This window comes from Pelophylax lessonae (genome assembly GCF_965119305.1).
Source record: "Pelophylax lessonae genome assembly, chromosome: 2".
NCBI classification, from domain to species: Eukaryota; Metazoa; Chordata; class Amphibia; order Anura; family Ranidae; genus Pelophylax; species Pelophylax lessonae.
Genome location: NC_138769.1, coordinates 471922342 through 471941541, shown reverse-complemented (window position 1 = coordinate 471941541; position 19200 = coordinate 471922342). Strand labels below are relative to the sequence as shown.

Below are 19200 nucleotides of genomic sequence, written 5' to 3'. Positions count from 1 at the left end.
AAGGAAGTGGATGATACATGGCTAATGAAAACCCCAAGAAGTAAAGGCATGTTCGCATGCGGTAGATGTCAAATCTGCCCATTTATAGACAGGACAGATACCTTCCATGATGCCACAGGGGAAAGAGAATACAAAATCCGCAACTTAATAAACTGTGCGACAACAAAAGTAATCTATATGATAACATGCCCATGCAAGAAAAATTATATTGGAAAAACAAAGAGACAACTAAAAATACGCATTGGTGAACATATGAGAGAGATACGAGAAAAAAATCCGGATAAACCTCTAGCCAGGCATTACACCCAGTACCACAATGGAAACTTACAAGATACAAAGATTAAAGGAATTTATGAACTAAAAATCTCACCCAGAAGAGGCGACTTCGACCGAATCTTATTGCAAAAAGAAAAATGGTGGATATTTAATTTAAATAGCCTTACCCCCATAGGGTTAAATACAGAAATGAACTTTCAGTCATTCCTGGAAAGATAACAAGAGCTGCCAAATTTTAACAAAATCAAAAGAAAGAGGGAATTAAATTCCCCTATCAGAGAATGTTGTGAATAAAGTGTTAAACAACCATGTCCCAAAAAAGTAAGCCATACACGATAAAGAGAGGACAGAACCAAGTAATCCAACACAAATCTATCCCCACGTCAAAACTAGAATTAAGAATAAAAATAAAAAATACACATGTTCTTTAAAAAACCAGTACATGAGTCAATGTCTTTGTTGTCAGTAAGTCTCGACACCCAGTCATGTCCAAATGTATTCCCCCCTTTTTTTCTCTCCCCCTCTTTTCCAGAAAAAAATTGTGTATAAAACGATAAAAAGTAAATAGTCAGAAAAATTGCCATACATGGACAGATATGTTGTAACATCGTCCATAAAGATAAGAAAAGAGGGGGAAAAAAACTTTCACTGAAAATAAACGGAAACTTTAGAAACATGGCTAGCAAATGGAAAATGTCCAGGATTAAATAAGCCTGTAAAACTGACCTATAGATTATGCTATGCTTAGAATGCACGAAGGTTTAAAGTCCTTTAACAAATCACCCGATGTGTAACCTTGATTCACAAAAACTCCCTGATTCAATCAATGTTTAACCCGATCACCTGTGAAGACATGTATTTAAAGGGCACAGGAGGCGGGTTAGATTACGTCCAGAAGAAGCTACGCCAATCGGAGAAGCGAAACGCGTTGACGTCATCATTCCTGACCAGTGCAACGAGCAGTGTCACAGACGTGGACGGCGGGGGAGCCAGCGGGAGCCGGAGGATCGGAAGCAGCACATGAACCAGGCACTTCAGCGGTATCTCAGCGGAGGACGGGAAGCAGAGCAGTGCGGCAAGGAGTCGGAGGTCAGGTAAGTGAAAACACAACACTGTCCAGGAAGAGGGGTGAAGAATAAGCCGTCCGGCTGACAGAGTGTCTCTGTTGAGACGGGGCTAAATACCGAGATATCCCGTAATCAAGCAACACAGACACACACTCTGCATAGTCCCCGAGAAACGGCGACATACTTAAACCACCTGACACCCCTCCATTAGTGCCGCAAACATAAAAGGAGATACACTCTGCAAAACCTCCAAAACAACCAGCTCACTAAGGACATACCTAACATTAATATGAACTATCCCCAACCAATGATCCGCTGAAACCTGACACTTCATTTACACCTTGAGAGGGAAGCAGTTGGAAATCTAGGCAATTGCCGACCTGACCACGAGTCATAGAATAGACTCGGAGTAAAGAGGAAAAAGTTACTGCCATACCCTTGGACTGTGTAAATATTTTTAAGTGGGGAAGGAATTACACCCAGCTACCCACCACCGTGAACCCCCACTCACCCTGCTTCATTAAGCATAAAAACGACTGACTATCAATTCCCCCACAAGTCCACAGACACACATCATAGGAGGATACAGAAACGGTGTACACCGCCAGAATTAATTATTTTTGATTATAAATACCCTAGTGATGTCATATTATGCACCGGCCGGTACCCTGTTAAATGTTTAATGTTTCACGTTGTATGTCTTGTTTTTCTATGTTTTTTTGTGTTTATACTGGTCACATATAAAAAGGCTAAGCCAATATCTGCACGGTACTGTAATTACTTAAATACTATTCACAATAAATTGCTATGTTTTACTTTTTACCTCTGAATCCCTAAATTATTGTACTGACCATTTAACCAACCCTTAGTTCTGACACCTGAACAGAACACCTTACACGTATGCCTGCCCTGGTTAGGTCAGACAAGTATTATTAAAATACAGGGACCTACAATAGCAATCTATAACCACATGCTCCTTACCCTCACCTTATATGCAATCTGTATCTACAGCAGCAGTCATCTCTTCTCCCCAGCCTGTGGCCAAGACGGAGAGTCAGACATGGACTTCACATCATCTCCAACAGCCTGCTTCCCACTGCACCCTCTCTCTCATTGTTTATGAGTGTAATATTTTATTGGTTGTCACTATAAAATCTTCCTCACAGTACTGCACTATGAGATGTGTGCTCTCTTTTTTTCCGTTGTCTTGTTCCACATAGAGTGCAGCGCTTCCCCACACTGCCAATCAGCAGCAGCACTCCCAGTGTTCATTTTCCAGAGGACTGCTCTACACTATAAATGTATTATTTTTTTTTCTAATTATTCACTCTTTTTTTTTTTTTTGGAAGCTACACTTTCCCCCAGACTCCTTTAACCACTTTGGACTATGTCCAATTCTTGGTTTTTATAAGCCATTGTTTTTTTTTTTTTCACTTTCAATTTATTCACTCCCAGTGAGACACATTTGTTTTTATTGTAATCAACACACACCTCCTGTAGGAGAGTGTAGTTCAGTCCACAGTTATCCCCTGTGATTTCTTTTACATCTAAAAGTGAGGTATGTTAAAGCGTTTGTTACCCCAAAAAAAAAAATCCTGTTCCTTTAAAGCAGGCATGTCCAAAGTCCAGCCCGCGAGCCACTTTAATACGGCCTCACAGGTAATTTGGAAAAATCTATTGTTGTGGCCCCTGTGAATCCTCCAACGCTGCTCAGAACCCCTGGGTTCTCTGGATCTTTCAACGCCACGGGACTGCATGTATGCCATATTAGTTCTTTTACTATTAATTTTATACTTATACTTATGACTTATACTCAAAATAATGGTCCATCCCGGCCCGCTGCATCCATTTATGGTTTTTCCTGTTACATGTGAATACACTATTGTTAACACCCACTGCCCGCCTCTGCCAGCTTTAAATCCCTTGTTCAATATGGCCTCGGACTTAGCCTGATTAGGAAGCACTAAAAGACACAAATAAATCCGGTGCTAGTATGACAGGACCACACACAAGGGTTAACCACATATAAGTGCTATATGAACCCACCAATGATAATTACTGATGGCAGCAATATTAGTCATGAATGATGGCAATGTAGTAAATAGAACATTGAAAAGTTGTCAGGACAACCATACGAGAAGCAGGCACTCCTCACGCTTCCCTGCATTGGGTCACTGCACATGCCGCTCACCACCAGCGGCTCTAAAACGGTTCAAGCTTCGTTTTGGTCCTTCTTACCCCAGAGTCTGACATCACGTCCGGGTCCCCTTCCTGGTTGGCACTCATCATGGGTGATCAGAGCAGCCTCAGACGGCAATCCTCCTTGCCTTCTATACCGGGTATTATGTGACCCCCTTTTCCACCCTTCCCTGTCCAGGATTGAGGTATTCCATTATCATCTCCTCACAGCCCAAGCATTGCACAACTGTCCGCACTGCTGCATTGTTCCTGGCTGGTTTTATGCCTTCACACACACTGGATGGTCACCAAGCTGTGAGTTTTTAACCCCTTATGTTGGCTTCACCATTGCAGATCCAGCGGGGGTCATTGTACAATGTGTACTGCTGTTTTATACATACATGAAACTGATTTTGAATAAAACTTTTCAATGTTCTATTTACTACATTGACATCATTCATGACTATAATTACTGCCATCATTAATCATCATCGGTGGGTTCATATAGCGCTTATATGTGGTTAACCCTTGTGTGACTGATTAGGGAGCACGCATGCTGCGAATTAAGATGCATACATTGTAAAATCTCAGTTAGTGTCAATTGGTCTAAATCAGTTATAAATATATTTGGACACAACATGTATACTTGGTGTTATGTTCCTGTTCATATTTTTTTAACTTAAAAGTTGACAGACAACCTTTATTACCAATAATATGTAATGTACTTTACAATGTTCCTGACATATATTTCAGCTTTCTGGATTTTTTTTTCATCTGGCCTTCAGATATGAAAGGCAGAGTGATTTAACACCTGTTTAGATTTGTCATCTATGTGATGAAATGAAAAGTATGCCGTTTGCAAAAAACTTTGCATAAAATAGTAAATTTGCATTTAATTGTAATGGTCTAAAAAATGTCAGGCAAAATGGTCGGCCCTCACGCTTGTTCACTTCATCAAATCTGGCCCTCTTTGAAAAAAGTTTGGACACTCTAAAGCATGTTATACAGCATAGTGCTTGTGCTGTGTAATTTAGCCCCCCGTATCACGTAAAACCTGGCTGATCCTGCGAGTTTCTGCCCTCCCCCTGTACACTGACCACAGTGTATCATGGCTGCTGAGCCCTGACACTGTGGTCAGCGTACGTGGCTTCATCATCCGCAGCCCTGCACTGTCCTCTGTCTTCCTCTGTCCTCCTCTCCCTCCTCCCCTTTCTGCTCCTGTGTCAGGCGCCCACCCCTTCCCCTTCCCCTTCTGCTACTGAAAAACGTTTTATTATCTTATATAATCCTCTTTGTTTCCCAATGCTAGGCGATCCTATCGCTGTGTTTTATTAAAAAAATGCTGGCTTTACCCGATTTCAGAGTGCCAGCCACCATGTGACCGGCCGGCTCTCTCCTCCTCCCCTCCTGACTGACATCAGCAGGGGAATCTCGGCTCTGGCCACTGCAGTTGTCAGGCGGGGAGAGGAGAGAGGCAGCGGGTCATGTGACTGCCGATCGGTGCTCTGAAATCAGGTAAAGCCAGCATTTCTTTTAAAATAAACACAGTGACAGGATCACCTAGCATTGGTAAACAAAGAGGATTATAGCAGTTTAGCAGTGTGGGTTAACAACCATTTTAACTTGCACTTTAATATCTGAGTTTTCAAAGCCACAAAAGTAATTTAAAAACTTTCAGCTTGGCCAAATGATAGCTGTGTGAATTACAACAGTCTTACAAATAATAACAGCAAACCAAAAGCACAGAAAAATGCCATCAGAAAACAGAAGCAGATAGCACACATCAAAGCTTACTAAAAAATATACTGTATATAGAAAATAAAGTGGACCTTGACCTTGAAAACGCAGGGTTTCCCTTACTGCTTCCTATCCCCTAAATTAGAAATGCTTAAAAAAGTGTAAAATATAAAGCTTTTATATGTAAAAATAATTGTTTGGCTTCTGTCCTATTCCTGGAGACAATGGTGACATCACTGTGCCATACCATGGCTAATGCAAAAAATGTGCTCATGCACTGTGCTGTTGGCTGCATTGTTGGGGTAAAGCACTCAGCTTTTCCAGGAGGCAAGAGTGAGGCACAATGACATCATCAGCACATCCAGTAGATGAATGGCACATATTTTTAAATATAAGCTTTAGTAGGAGAGGTGGTGAATTCCTCAAAATTACAATCTTCAAAATGATCACAGAAGAGGGAAAATCACTTCTTTGACATAGTCTCAGTAACAATTGTAACCCATTAGAACATGGAAGGCTTGCTTGTATCCAAGGTCAATGCGCAAAGTGATATCATATGTCACATGCTACAGAGATGTCTAGTGACACTTCTTCTCATGAAATTCCAGGTGGACATTCTGACCAGGTCTGAGTAAGGAGCTAGACAGGGAAAACAAAGACTATTGATTGCTGGGGCAAAGGGACACACAATAAGTACCATGGGGCTGCTTGTAGCCATTAGGGCTACAGGTTGGGAAATATGGATGTAGGTCCTTCAGTACATGCTCATCAGAAAAAAAAACATTAAAAATTAACTAATTGCTTCATTAGATCACAAACTCTACCTTTAGCACCCCTGTCTCCTTTGCTACCAGGATAACCAGGTGGTCCAGTGTCTCCCTTCTCTCCAACTACAGTAGGCCGGCCATCCTCTATTACCTGGAAATGAACAAATAGCAATAAAGTATCAGATTTACTCACCAGGATACAGAGCTGTGCACTTAGTGTGAAACTTTTCAGTAAATGAAAAAGTAGATTATAGCAATCGGGAAAACTGCAGTTCTTTTGAAAATGTATTCATATTACTTACAACTCCTGGAGGTCCTGGAAACCCACGTTCTCCCTTTTCTCCCTGTAAATAGGTGGTATTTTAAAACCCTGGTAGACCTTTTTTATGTAAAATATCTTTTTCAAAGTATATAGGAAAAAAAGGAAAAAAACATTTATACAGAAATCAGGAGGGCAGGTCATTTATATGTATTTTTGCTGAAAGTGTAACCAAAACTTTAGAATTAGTTAGAACTTTTGTCAGTGCGTTATTGCTATCTGTGTCTCTCTTGGCATGATTCTCTACACTTCCTCTCCCACTGACAATTGAAATAGGAATTGAGGGAAAATCACCAGTGGGAACACACAACCTGACAGAAGTTCTAGCCCTTTTCTCATAAATTGCCTTTGTCCCTGTTGGAGATTGGTGAAGTCGCTTGTTTTAATGAACGCCATTACTAGTATAGGAAGTGTGGAAAAACTTCTCAAACAGTCACAAAGGACGCAATTCAAACCTGACAAATTGGGCTGTAAATGAATTAGATGAATCTCCCAACTAGGATAATTCATGCTAGCTATTCACCACAAGCCTTTTGCCTGTTATAAAACAGATCAAAGCATCACTTTAATATATAGGTCCTGAATGTACACTATCTGAATTTGGGGCCATTCACCAGCACCCACACAGATTGGGTCTGTACAGTCGTTGCATCCCAATTGACATCAGTGGGACTGCCTGCATAGGGATGCACCTGTGCATCCCCATGTGATTAAATGCGACCCTCCACAGGCATATGCTTTAGTAGGCCCCATGTGAACGAGACCTTATTCTTGTGTTTACATAAGTATTCAGGATGAACATTGGGATGTGATAAAAATAAGTCACATAAATGCTAAAGCAATAACATTTTTTTTTTTTTTTGCTGCTGCAGTAACAGAAGTATTCCTTTCGGTGAAAAAAAATAAATAAAAAAAAATGTTTGGTGTACAGTACATGATAACTTTATCTATCATAGTGTGTTCATTGCATGTGTTAATAAATGGAACTGTCATTCATGTTAATAATTCAGTTTAAACTTACTTTAGAACCTTCCTGTCCAGGAAAACCATGAAAGCCTGGGCTACCTGGAATTCCCTTTAAAAAAAAAAACACAATTTTTTGTCATTGGTGTGAACATTATTGGAAGTTAGTTAAACTTCATACTCAAACTGTTTCTGAAATGTTTCTGTGTTTTGTGCATTTTTTACCTGTATATTAATCAATTACAGCAATTTAAAAATCTTAAAAACAGTGCTGCGCCAGATAAAAATAGTAGCGAGATATGACTGAGACACTTTATATGAATGCTTTTCATTTATGAATTTTATATTTATTGTGTCACTTTCTATATCTGGCGCAGCATTGTTTAGAATATTCCAATAATTTGCACATTTTTTATTTCACTGAGACACTTTACATGAATGTTTTTTATGTATTTGACATCATATCTCCCTACTGTTTATATCTGGGGTAGCACTGTTTTTGAGATTTTCATATTTTTTGGTGTGATGATAAAACACGATTAGTGATAGCAGCCAGTTAATATATATTTATTTACGGTATTCACATTAAGGAGATTGCACTGATTTTATTTTCGATTTTGTAATTACAACAATTTGTCTACAAGTGCAGGAATATCCTGTATATTCACAAGAATATTGGAATGCAATGAAACCCATGCCTCCCTGGGGAATGAAGACCTGCAACAATGCTCCTTAGGCTTTGCACTTCAAGCTTGTGCCTACTAAAGGCCATGGGAAAACTAGCAACTTTAAAGCAGATAGCTACGTAACTACACATATCACAAAACACATCAAAAGGATAATATTTTTTCTGCCCATTTGATACTAACTACATAGTTGATGTTGTATATGATTATAATGCAAATCTATTCAGCTAGTGTGGTATGCTTATCAGCAGTTTCAGTGGTTAACATAAGTAGATACTCTGGTTTTGTCACATCTTGAGTATGCGGTCCAATTTTGGTCACCAATTCTCAGAAAGGATATCCTAAAACTGGAGTGAGTCCAGAGAAGGGCAACAAAACTAGCAAGGGGCCTAGAGGACCTCAGTTATGAGGCACAACTAAAAACATTAAACTTATTATCCCTGGAGAAAAGGCACTTAAAAGGTGATATGATTGCAATATACAAATCTCTAAATAAGGAAGCTAGCATTTGGAGGAAACTTATTTAAACCTAAGGTCTCTAAAGAAGACATGTGGTCACACAATGAAGCTGGACAAGAATAGGTTCAATCTTAACCACTTAAGCCCCGGAAGATTTTACCCCCTTCCTGACCAGTCCCTATTTTGCGATTCGGCACTGTGTGATTTTAACGGACAATTGCGCGGTCGTGCGACGCTGTACCTAAACAAATTTGATGTCCTTTTTTTCCCACAAACAGAGCTTTCTTTTGGTGGTATTTGATCACCTGTGTGATTTTTTGATAATGCGCTATAAACAAAAAAAAAAGAGCGACAATTTTGCAAGAATAACAATATTTTTCACTTTTTTTTATATGAAATTCCCCAAAAAAATGTAAAAATCTAAATTTTTTAACATTGTAGGCCAATTTGTTTTCTGCTACATATGTTTGGTAAAAAAAAATCGCAAAAAGCGTATTTTGATTGGTTTGTGCAAAAGTTATTGCGTTTACTAACTAAGGGAAAGATTTTTGTCATTTTTGTTGTTTTTTTTTTAACATGTAATGGCGGAGATCTGCGATTTTTTTTGCGGGACTGCCACATTGCGGCGGACAGATTAGACCCTTGACTGACATTTTTGACACTTTTGGGGTTACCAGTGACATTACTACAGTAATCAGTGCTATATATATGCACTGTTACTGTAAAAATGACACTGGCAGGGAAGGGGTTAACTTTATAGGAGAAGAAGGGGTTAAGTGTGTCCCTAGGGGTGTGCTTCTAACTGTGAAGGGATGTGGTTGGTTGTGTAACAATAGAGATATACGATCCTGTGTAGCAGGACCGTATGATCCCTGTTCTTACACAGGGGAGAATGACATGCGGCTTTGTTTATATTAGCCACCTGCCTTACTCCCTTCACAGCATACCATCGCGAGTGCCCGGCGGACATCGGGTCTGCCGGTCACGCGCGCGGGGGGGTCCGTGAACGAGCGGGGGCGGGAGTGCGGCTCCAGCGGCGCGCGCTCGCCCCCCAGAACCTCAATGGGTAGCGACGTAGTACAACGTCGCTTTGCCTGTGAGGGGCTGACTGCCAAAGTAAATATACTGTGGGCGGTCGGCAAGTGGTTAAACTGCATAGGAGATCCTTTACTGTTAGAGTGGTAAGGATGTGGAACTCACTTGCACAGTTGATGGTGTCAGCAGGGAGTGTAGGAACATTCAAAAAACTTTTGGAAGTGTTTCTCAACAAACACAATGAACAGGGATAAGGAAAATGGTGGTGATATAAACACACACACTCAGGTTGATCTGGATGGACCAGTGTCTTTATTCAACCTTACCTACTACATACCTATGTAACTATAAAGCTGGAAATTTTGTTAGCTAGTTTCAAACACCGCAAAAAGTAAATTGCTTAGACACAGGGCCACAGATCACTTAGTTTTTCTGAAACATAAACCTTTTAATGTCTGCAATGTATTTTTTCCTAGCAAAAATTTTAAAGAGAAAAAACCTGTAGCTGCTACAAATTGCCAATGCGGTATGATTCTAATACAGAGGATAGTCAATAACCTGTGCCTTTTTATTTTATTTCATAAAGTGCATGGGAAATTGAGTGTTAGAAATTAAAGCAACACTGGACTGCCTAAAGACTTTAGACAATAAAGTAGGGATTGACCGATTATCGGCAAAGCTGATATTCACTTTTGCCGATATATCGGCATCGGCCCCGAAATGGCCGATATTACCGATATTCCAAATATTGCTCATGTAAGGGTAAAGTTATGTCACATAGCATAATTTCCGTTTAGAAATTTTATTGAATATGCCACTCACATATGTACAAAAGATATAATCAATTCCACATTAGCAGATCTGCATCTCTCACCCACTTGCCATAAGTGATACCCGGGTGATACCGCTCCTTTCGGCATCCTCTCAATACCACTCCATCCCTCACCTGCCCCATCTCCCACCCACCCAATACCGTTCCGTCTTTCACCCACTTGCCGTAAGTGACACCTGGGTGATACCGCTCCGTCCGGCATACAATCTCGGAGGTCATGTGACCACGTGACCTCCGAGATCGTATGCCGAACGAAGCGGTATCACCCGGGTGTCACTTACGGCAAGTGGGTGAGAGACAGAGCGGGATCGGGTGGGTGGGAGATAGAGTGGGTGAGAGACGGAGTGGGTGAGAGACGGAGCGGTATCGAGTGGGTGCCGGACGGAGCGGTATCACCCAGGTATCATGTACGGCAAGTGGGTGAGAGATACCGATCTGCCAGCAGATCTGCTAATGTGGAATTGCTTATATCTTTTGTACATATGTGAGTGGCATATTCAATAACATTTCTAAACGGAATTATGCTATGTGACATCATTTTACCCTTACATGAGCATCACCAGCTAATGGTTGGGGGAGAAGACTAGTCTCGCACCCTGACATAGAATGTACAAAATATCGGCCCATATCGGCCGATACCGATACGTTGTGACCAATATATCGGTATCGGCCCTGAAGAAACCGGTCTTTCCCTACAATAAAGCTCCTGAAGCAATCAAAACTGGCAGATTGTTAATGTGGTTGAATCAGTGTAAGACCTTTTTTAAAAAAATGTAGTAGTTAACATTCACTATAGTTAAGTGTATAGTCTAAGAGTGTATCTTTCATTTTTATATTAATGTAAATACAGGTAGTATCAAAGACAGCTGAACGCAGGTGTCCATCATCATTGCAAAATGCTGAGCACCAAGCTTCTCCAGTATTTTTAAGTATTGTTTCTGATATCACAGATCTGTCTAACTTGTACAGGAAATCAAGATAAACAGCACTAGAGAACCTTCCAGAGGTCACCAGGAACTGAAAATGGCACAAACATTTCTGGTAAACCATTAAATTCTCATAGATACTTGTATCTGAGAAAACTAACGCAACCTGGATTGAAACCTGTCTGATGCAAATCAGACCGCTCATATCATCAATAACATTTTGTACACTTCAGATACTGAGCACATTATGAAAAGTATACTTACAGCAGATCCCTTTTCTCCTAAATCACCATCTTTTCCAGGTTTTCCCTTAAAAAAAAAAAGAATGCATTGAATGATTTGACAGTCCATGTAAATGTAGAGAAGTCCAGTGGTTAGCATTTGCTTTCTTTGTATGTTGGGTCTACTGTTTACTTCAGTTTGCATATTCTTCACAGCCTTATACCAGGCAATTCACAAATCTAAAATTACACTAGTAGGATCAATGAGAAAAAGCTATGAAAATAAATAAATCCCTCTTTGGCATGACTAATCGGTAATAATAATTTTTTTGGCTATAGAGCATCTTATCATGATTTGGCACTGCATACTATAATACGAATGATTATAGTGGTGGTAATTCCATGTGTCATATTTTGGTGGATTAGTAAATAGATAGAAACGTATATCATACTTACTTGGTTTAAGCTTTCTCTTTTTTTTTTCTTTTTTTTTTTTTTTTACATTTCTTTAGTTACATTCTGGTTTACAGGTCTAGGCAAATTTTATCATACATCCCAGAAGTCTTCAGGAGGGGAAGAGGGGTTTTCTCAGCTAAGCACAACCTCCTGCCTGCATGCCTGAGCTAAGGACAGATGGATTCCAGGAAGTAAATGTTACATGAATGATCTGCCCTTACTCAAGATGGCTATGGCCAGAAATGCTAAGGGGTGTTTGTCAAAGTCCTTTCTCAACAAAATAAAGCAAGGGGTCATAGATGGATGCGTGAATTTGCTTTGAATAATATAAATTAATTAAACAACGTTTTGGATTTGTGGTGCTCAGATGCAGTGTAGTTCCATTTTAAAGTGAAACTATGACCAAAATCAAAACTTACATACATTAGGCAGTCTGTCAATATAATTAGAGAAGAGGGAACTGGGCAAATTTAGGTTCACAGGAGGTTCGGCGAACCCAGTGAGTAGTACACAAAAATCCGAACATAGTGCCAAACCCTCCTGATGTCAATAGGAGCCAAAGCTTGCTATTTTTTCAGTTATTTTCAATGTTAATTTGTATGCTATTATTAAAAAGGCATTGGTAGCTTGACATAGCCATGGGAGACATGTATCAATGCAATTTTTTTTTTACGAAGGGTAAAGCAGGGTGAGGGTCTTTTTGAAATGGCAACTTTGAAAATACACTAATCCTTTAAATACCTTGCTTGGGGAATGCCTTAAAGCTGCACATGTTACAAAAGAATACAATGTAAAAAAGGGGAAAAAACAGAGTGGGATTCCCCTTAAAATTCAAACCAGACTCTTATGCATGCATGCAGGCAAGGAAAGAGAGGACAGTGAGTTCCCTTGCCTGTTAAACATTTTTTAATTTTTCAATTAACTTCTACTTCATCCCTGGCCATTTCTATGGCCATGAGAGCTACACTAAGAAATTGGTTAGGGAAGAATGTGCTGAGAGTAGAAAAATGTACATATACAAATGTAAAAGATGTATAACCCTGGAATATTATGACAATCCTGGTTGACTATTTTCTAATGCAAGCTCTTTTTCATCAAATGTTTAATTTACAGGGGTATCTAAACCCTTTGGATTCATTTGTTGCTTTTCATTTTATTGTTATTTTAGCTTATATAAACATACACTATATTGTCAAAAGACGCCGGCCTTTACACGCACATGAACTTTAATGGCATCCCAGTCTTAGTCCGTAGGGTTCAATATTGAGTTGGCCGACCCTTTGCAGCTATAACAGCTTCAACTCTTCTGGGAAGGCTGTCCACAAGATTTAGGAGTGTGTCTATTGGAATCCTTGACCATTCTTCCAAAAGCACATTTATGAGGTCAGCCACTGATGTGACCGAGAAGGCCTGGCTATCAGACTCTGCTTTTTTCATCCCAAAGGTGTTCTGTTGGGTTGAGGTCAAGCAAGTCAAGTTCCTCCACCCCAAACTCGCTAATCCATGTCTTTATGGACCTTGCTTTGTGCACTGGTCCAAATCATTTGGTGTAGGGGGATTATGGTGTGGGGTTCAGGGGTTGGGCTTGGCCCCTTAGTTCCAGTGAAGGGAACTCTTAAGGCGTCAGCATACCAAGACATTTTGGATAATTCCATGCTCCCAACTTTGTGGGAATAGTTTGGGGTTAATCTTCCTGTTCCAACATGACTGCGCACCAGTGCACAAACAAGGTTCATAAAGACATGGATGAGCGAGTTTGGGGGGAGGAACTGCACAGAGTCCTGACCTCAATCTGATAGACCTTTGGGATAAATTAGAGTGGTGACTGCGAGCCAGGCCTTCATCTAACATCAGTGCCTGACCACACAAATGTGCTTTTGGAAGAATAGTCAAACACTCCTAAACCTTGTGGACAGCCTTCCCAGAAGAGTTGAAGCTGTTATAGCTGCAAAGGGGGGCCAACTCAATATTGAACCCTACGGACTAAGACTGGGATGCCATTAAAGTTCATGTGCGTGTAAACGTAGGAGCCCCAATACGTTTGACAATATAGTGTATAATTAATTTATAAAATGCGCATGTTAATGCCGTATGTGTTAGAAGTAAAATGATAAATAAGAATAAAATAAAACAAAATAATCCATGAAATAAACTAAAACATATATAAGATATTGCATCTGTATAAAAATCATGTTTGGTTAAGTCATATTGGCACCTATTTAATCAAGGCAATGCATAGGGCAGTGATAAAAACATTGCAGTTACCAAAACAACCAATATGATTTAATTTAATTATTGTAATCAGATTAATCAGAGTAATTTGAATTATAATTGTCAGCTATTGGTTACTATCCTTTTTTTTTCAATTATTTAATAATATATTGTCCTATTTATTATCCTCTCTCTAAAGTACAGCGGAAAGAAGTGGGCATGTGTGGAGTGCATAGATAGAAGGCAAACGGAAAGTCACTAAATAGTACAATTTTATACTTTATGCACTTTTTACTGTCCACACTAACTCCACACAGCATCCCATGTGTTTTCCCTTGACTAAATGGTGACAAAGACACTCGGCCCTCTTCTACAGTACACCATCTGATGTATAACTTTTTTGTGTTCCTAATAAGTTATTGTAATGTATTAATGCACTTAATTTCTGGCAAGCATCTTTTTAATGGCAGTTTAATACATACATTTTTCTAGAATTGTATATAATATTTATGATTCAATGACTTATCCTTACAAGGACAAAATTTAATTAATATGTCTAACTTTTATAATGAACTTTATTCTTTTATTAATATATATTCATACATGAAAGCACAATTTATACTACATTAATCACAAATATGTCACATTTACTAGGGATGCTTTTTCATTGTTACACAATGATTTTAGTTGCACTACTACAGTTTTTTCATTCTGTATGATAAAATTCTTGAACCACAAACTTCTAATAAATTGCAGTGTGATATTTATGCTGGTGGAAGCTATGATACTTACCCTCGGTCCTGGCTTTCCAGGATCTCCTTTATCTCCTTTAATGCTCTGTCCAGGACTCCCCTAAACCAGATGAAGAGAAAATCACTTTAATCAACATAAAGTAGAGGTCACACAAAAAACAACACAAAAAGGAATGTAATGAATATAAAGTTTACACAGATAAAGTAGAAAAAGCTAGATAAATACAGAACATTGTTGACTCACTTTAAATCCTCTGTCACCTTTGTCACCTGGCGCACCCTTTTCTCCCTAAATATAAAAGATAGATTGAATATATTAAATATCTAACTGAATAAACGCAGTTAGATCAAACCTTGGAATTTATCAATGCTTCTTTCATTGTATGAAGAGTTAGGAAACTGTAACTACAACAGTAGTTGATAGATTTGTTTTCATTTTCCTGCTATGTCCCATTTGCAATTTATTCTTTAAAGATAGTCAATTAGAGCACTAACTTACCATTTATTTAAATCAGTGTTTATGACTGAACACCTACAATCTTTATGGAATATAAATACAAACATATTATAGGTTCAAGTTACCCTAGCTGTAAAACATAAATTGCTTGGCCCCATTGCTAATTTCTCAGTTAAGCTCACCACACGCATTATAACCTGACTGTATAATCTCTGTTAGATCTTCCAAAAATAATGTAGTGGAAGGGCCTACCTGAATATATACAGATTGATTGACTAGTTTAGGTAGGTTCTCATATAGGCCCCTTTCACACATGCTGTCCGTTTTTCAGCCATCTGTTGACGGATGAAAAACGGACATCAATGCATCTCTATGGAAAAACGGATGTAAATGGAGTTTACATCCGCATCCGTCATCATCCATATTTTTTAAACTGATCAAAACTCTACTTTTCTTCCGTTAAAGAAACAGATCGGATGAAAAATGGATGTAAGCTGTCAAATGGTCAGTTTTTCATCCGTTTTTGCATTGGTAGTGGATGTAAAAAAACTGATGACCACTGATGAAGAACTGATGATAACTTACTCCATTTTGACGTGACTGAACTGATGAAATGAACAGTTCACATGTGTTAAAGGGGCCTTAGATAGTTTTGATAGATTTAAAGTTGACTGTATGGTCAGAATGCGTATGGTGAGCCTTACACTGATTTTGATATACAGACATGGTAAGGCAGCAAAGTGGCTTAGGGGTGAGCATGTCTGCCTTGTAGCACTAGGGTGCTTGGTCTAAGTCCTGTTCAGGATGCTATATTTCACAACATTCTCAAAGAGAACCCTACAACAAAATAGCATCACTGGCAGACTCAATAAACACCTAGATAAGCTGTGAGGAACCCAATGTTGAGTGAAGCCTCAATTACTTGGCCATCATAATCCAAACAAACCTCTTGTTAAGAATAGATTATGTTCATTCAGGTACCACTAAATAGTAATAATGTCAAATAAACAATGGACTATACTTATTTAATACACAAAGCACTGTATAAACAAATATAAAAAGTTTACCTTTACTCTGTACACTTCTGGTGAACCTTGTTGACCCTGGGGACCAGGGGGACCCTGAGGACCAGGCTCACCCTAAAGAGCATTGCATGGAAACACAAACTGTCAGTCAAGTCACTAAAACATCACAATAACAACTCTATTGAAATTGGCCTAATTAGTACTGATATTTCTGCAGTGTTGGTCACTTTAAGTACAAAAACAATACAGCTTATATTGCTGATATATAGTAAATCTCACAGATTCCGCTGCAGATTTTAAAGCAGAGTTCCAGGCAAAAATTGAACTCACTAATTGAAGTAAAAAACATAAGAACACCCCCAACCCCCCCCCCTTTTTTTTTTTCGTACCTTATTGGCATGTTTTCTTCGGGACTTCTATCCCATATCACTGCATCACTTCTGCAGTTTTTTGTGCCCTCCTCCTTATCCCCCCCCTTTGCCTTCCTGGCCAGCAGAACACAATGATTACTGCTAACGGCTATAGCTGCCGGCAGTAATCGCATGTGAAAAATCCAAAAGGTTGGTTCTACCAAAGTTGATCCATGGGTCAACTTGGGTACAATTAGACTGCCTATAGTTGGATCAAATCTCAGCCCGTCACTGCTGAACCAGCTGAATTTAAACTATGTTTGGCCGGCATTGGTAAGCTGTCTATTTCTATGACCAGCACATGCAGTACATTTACTCACTTTTTCACCCTGCGGTCCATGAAAACTCAGACCCATAGTGCCCTATAAGAATGCAAAATATGAGAGCTTAAAAAGAGAAAAGTTTTAACATTTAAAATATTAGAAAAATATAATATACACTTACCTTTGGCCCTGGTAGACCTGGTGGTCCTGGTGGCCCCTAAAATAAAAATAAAGACATTATTTAGAATAAATCACATTTACACTATTGTAGAAATGTAATTAAAAGTGTTTTAGTTAACCTTAGAACAGCAACAGTTTGACATAAATCAAAGTTTTTATATCAACACTGTACGTGCAATAAATGGTAACTTTCACCAAATAAAAAAGAAGAATGATTATTGTTTTTTAATTAATCAGAAGCACCATTGCTAAATGTAGAAAGTTTATGTCAGGAATATGCAGTTTAGCTAAAGCACCTTGCTGGTGGCACTGTAGTTTTTAGACAGGTATGGTGCAAACCTGGTGTCCACCAGTAGATGTTTTCCAACTGCCAGCTGAGTTTAATTAAGCTCTTTACATCTCCGGGCCAGTGTCCCTTTTAAGTGGGCTTTACTGCCCAGGAGGTGGTGTGGCTTCTATCCTTTGACAGCCACGATTGGCTCTCACAGCAATCACATGATCAAGAGCCCGTCATGCTGGCTCCTGATCAGAAGCTGTAATCAGGAAGGATCTGTCGGTGACAACTCAGTCAGTGAGCTGGGAGTGCAAAAGTGAGTACAGTATAACAAAACACTTTCAAATTTACATTTTACAGACCAAAAAATAGAAAATATATGTTGTTGTTTACATATACTTTACACATTTTTATTTCAAGAAGATCAGTCAGCTTTGGAATAGCGCTTACTGCAATAACAATTCATCTGTTTTGTCTTCTACAATAATGCCGCATTTCTTGCCGTATTTATTTCCATGATCTAATATTTAAAGCATAAATAAACAGTATACACGCTTACTTAATATTTATTTTAGTACTGGGTTGTGTAAAGGGAGGATTTGATCAGGTATTTGCAGCTATCTGTTACCACAGTTGGGAGCATTATGCAGTAACTTGCACATAGTGGATTCTCTGTAGTAATATATTTATGGAGAAAGCACTCTAGACAGAGTACTTCTGCAGAAGAAGTGCATTCTAACGCTTACAGAAGAGCCCAACTGATTACTGTGAAATGGGAGAGACAGCAAGTATTCTCCACTGACCTATTATGCAAACAATACATGTGCACCAAGTAAACCTTTTTGGAATATACCATATATTTTTACGTGCAGGTGACTAGTTTTATATAGAGTCATTGACATTTATCCACAATGGGAAATCCTTTCTAAAAATAATAAAAAAAAACACTTACTTGACGACCTTGTGGTCCAGGCGGTCCTATTGGGCCTTCTAATCCGGGGAGTCCAGGTGTACCCTGTGTAAATAGGAACAGGCAATTATACACTAAAGAAAGAGGACTAGCTCTGGAAATGTTTGGAAAAATAGACACGATTTTAATTGGTCAAAATAATTGATAGGAAATGTAATACATTTTCACATACCATGAGTTACCATGCTAAAGCTAAAGTAATCTTTGAAGTGACTTCCATTTTTACAAACTTTTTTCTTTGTTATTTTAATAAATATAGAGGTTAGCCAATAGATTAGATATGTTAAACTAATATAGAACAGCGGGCTGAATTAAGGGGAATAAATCTTGCCTATATGAAGGTAACTGTTTCAGTTGTCAAATGGACACATTTTCTTTATAAATGTATTTTAAAGTGGTTGTAAAGTCACTGAAGACAATTACTGGTATCCCTTCTGCTATAGCAAGCGATACAGTACAGTATACTGTATGTGTTTTCCTAAACTTATGAAGCTAAATACCTTATTTTACAGTGCCTCTGTGGGGTCAAGTGTCCTCCCACCGCTCTTCTTCAATGATCAGTACAGCAGGAGGGGCTGAGATTCCCCTCTGATGTCAGCTAGGAGGTCACATGACCGCACAGCGGCATTGTAAAATAAGAGATTTAGCTTCATAATTTTAAATAAATACAGACACTTTACTGAATAGCTTGCTATACCAAAGGGGTTACCAGTAATTGTGCTTAGTGACTGTACAG

General features: G+C 38.9%; 1 protein-coding gene across 1 annotated transcript in view; it reads right to left on the bottom strand.

Moving 5' to 3' along the window:
• Window positions 1-19200, bottom strand: part of COL4A1 (collagen type IV alpha 1 chain) — a 120761-nt gene that overhangs the window by 99994 nt on the left and 1567 nt on the right. The window contains exons 2-11 of the mRNA XM_082244772.1: window positions 18447-18509; window positions 17222-17257; window positions 17098-17139; window positions 16410-16481; window positions 15130-15174; window positions 14926-14985; window positions 11510-11554; window positions 7366-7419; window positions 6328-6369; window positions 6083-6176 (exon numbers count right to left, since the gene is read on the bottom strand). Coding sequence (XP_082100898.1) covers window positions 6083-6176; window positions 6328-6369; window positions 7366-7419; window positions 11510-11554; window positions 14926-14985; window positions 15130-15174; window positions 16410-16481; window positions 17098-17139; window positions 17222-17257; window positions 18447-18509 — 553 coding nt within the window. The remainder of the gene's footprint in view (window positions 1-6082; window positions 6177-6327; window positions 6370-7365; window positions 7420-11509; window positions 11555-14925; window positions 14986-15129; window positions 15175-16409; window positions 16482-17097; window positions 17140-17221; window positions 17258-18446; window positions 18510-19200) is intronic.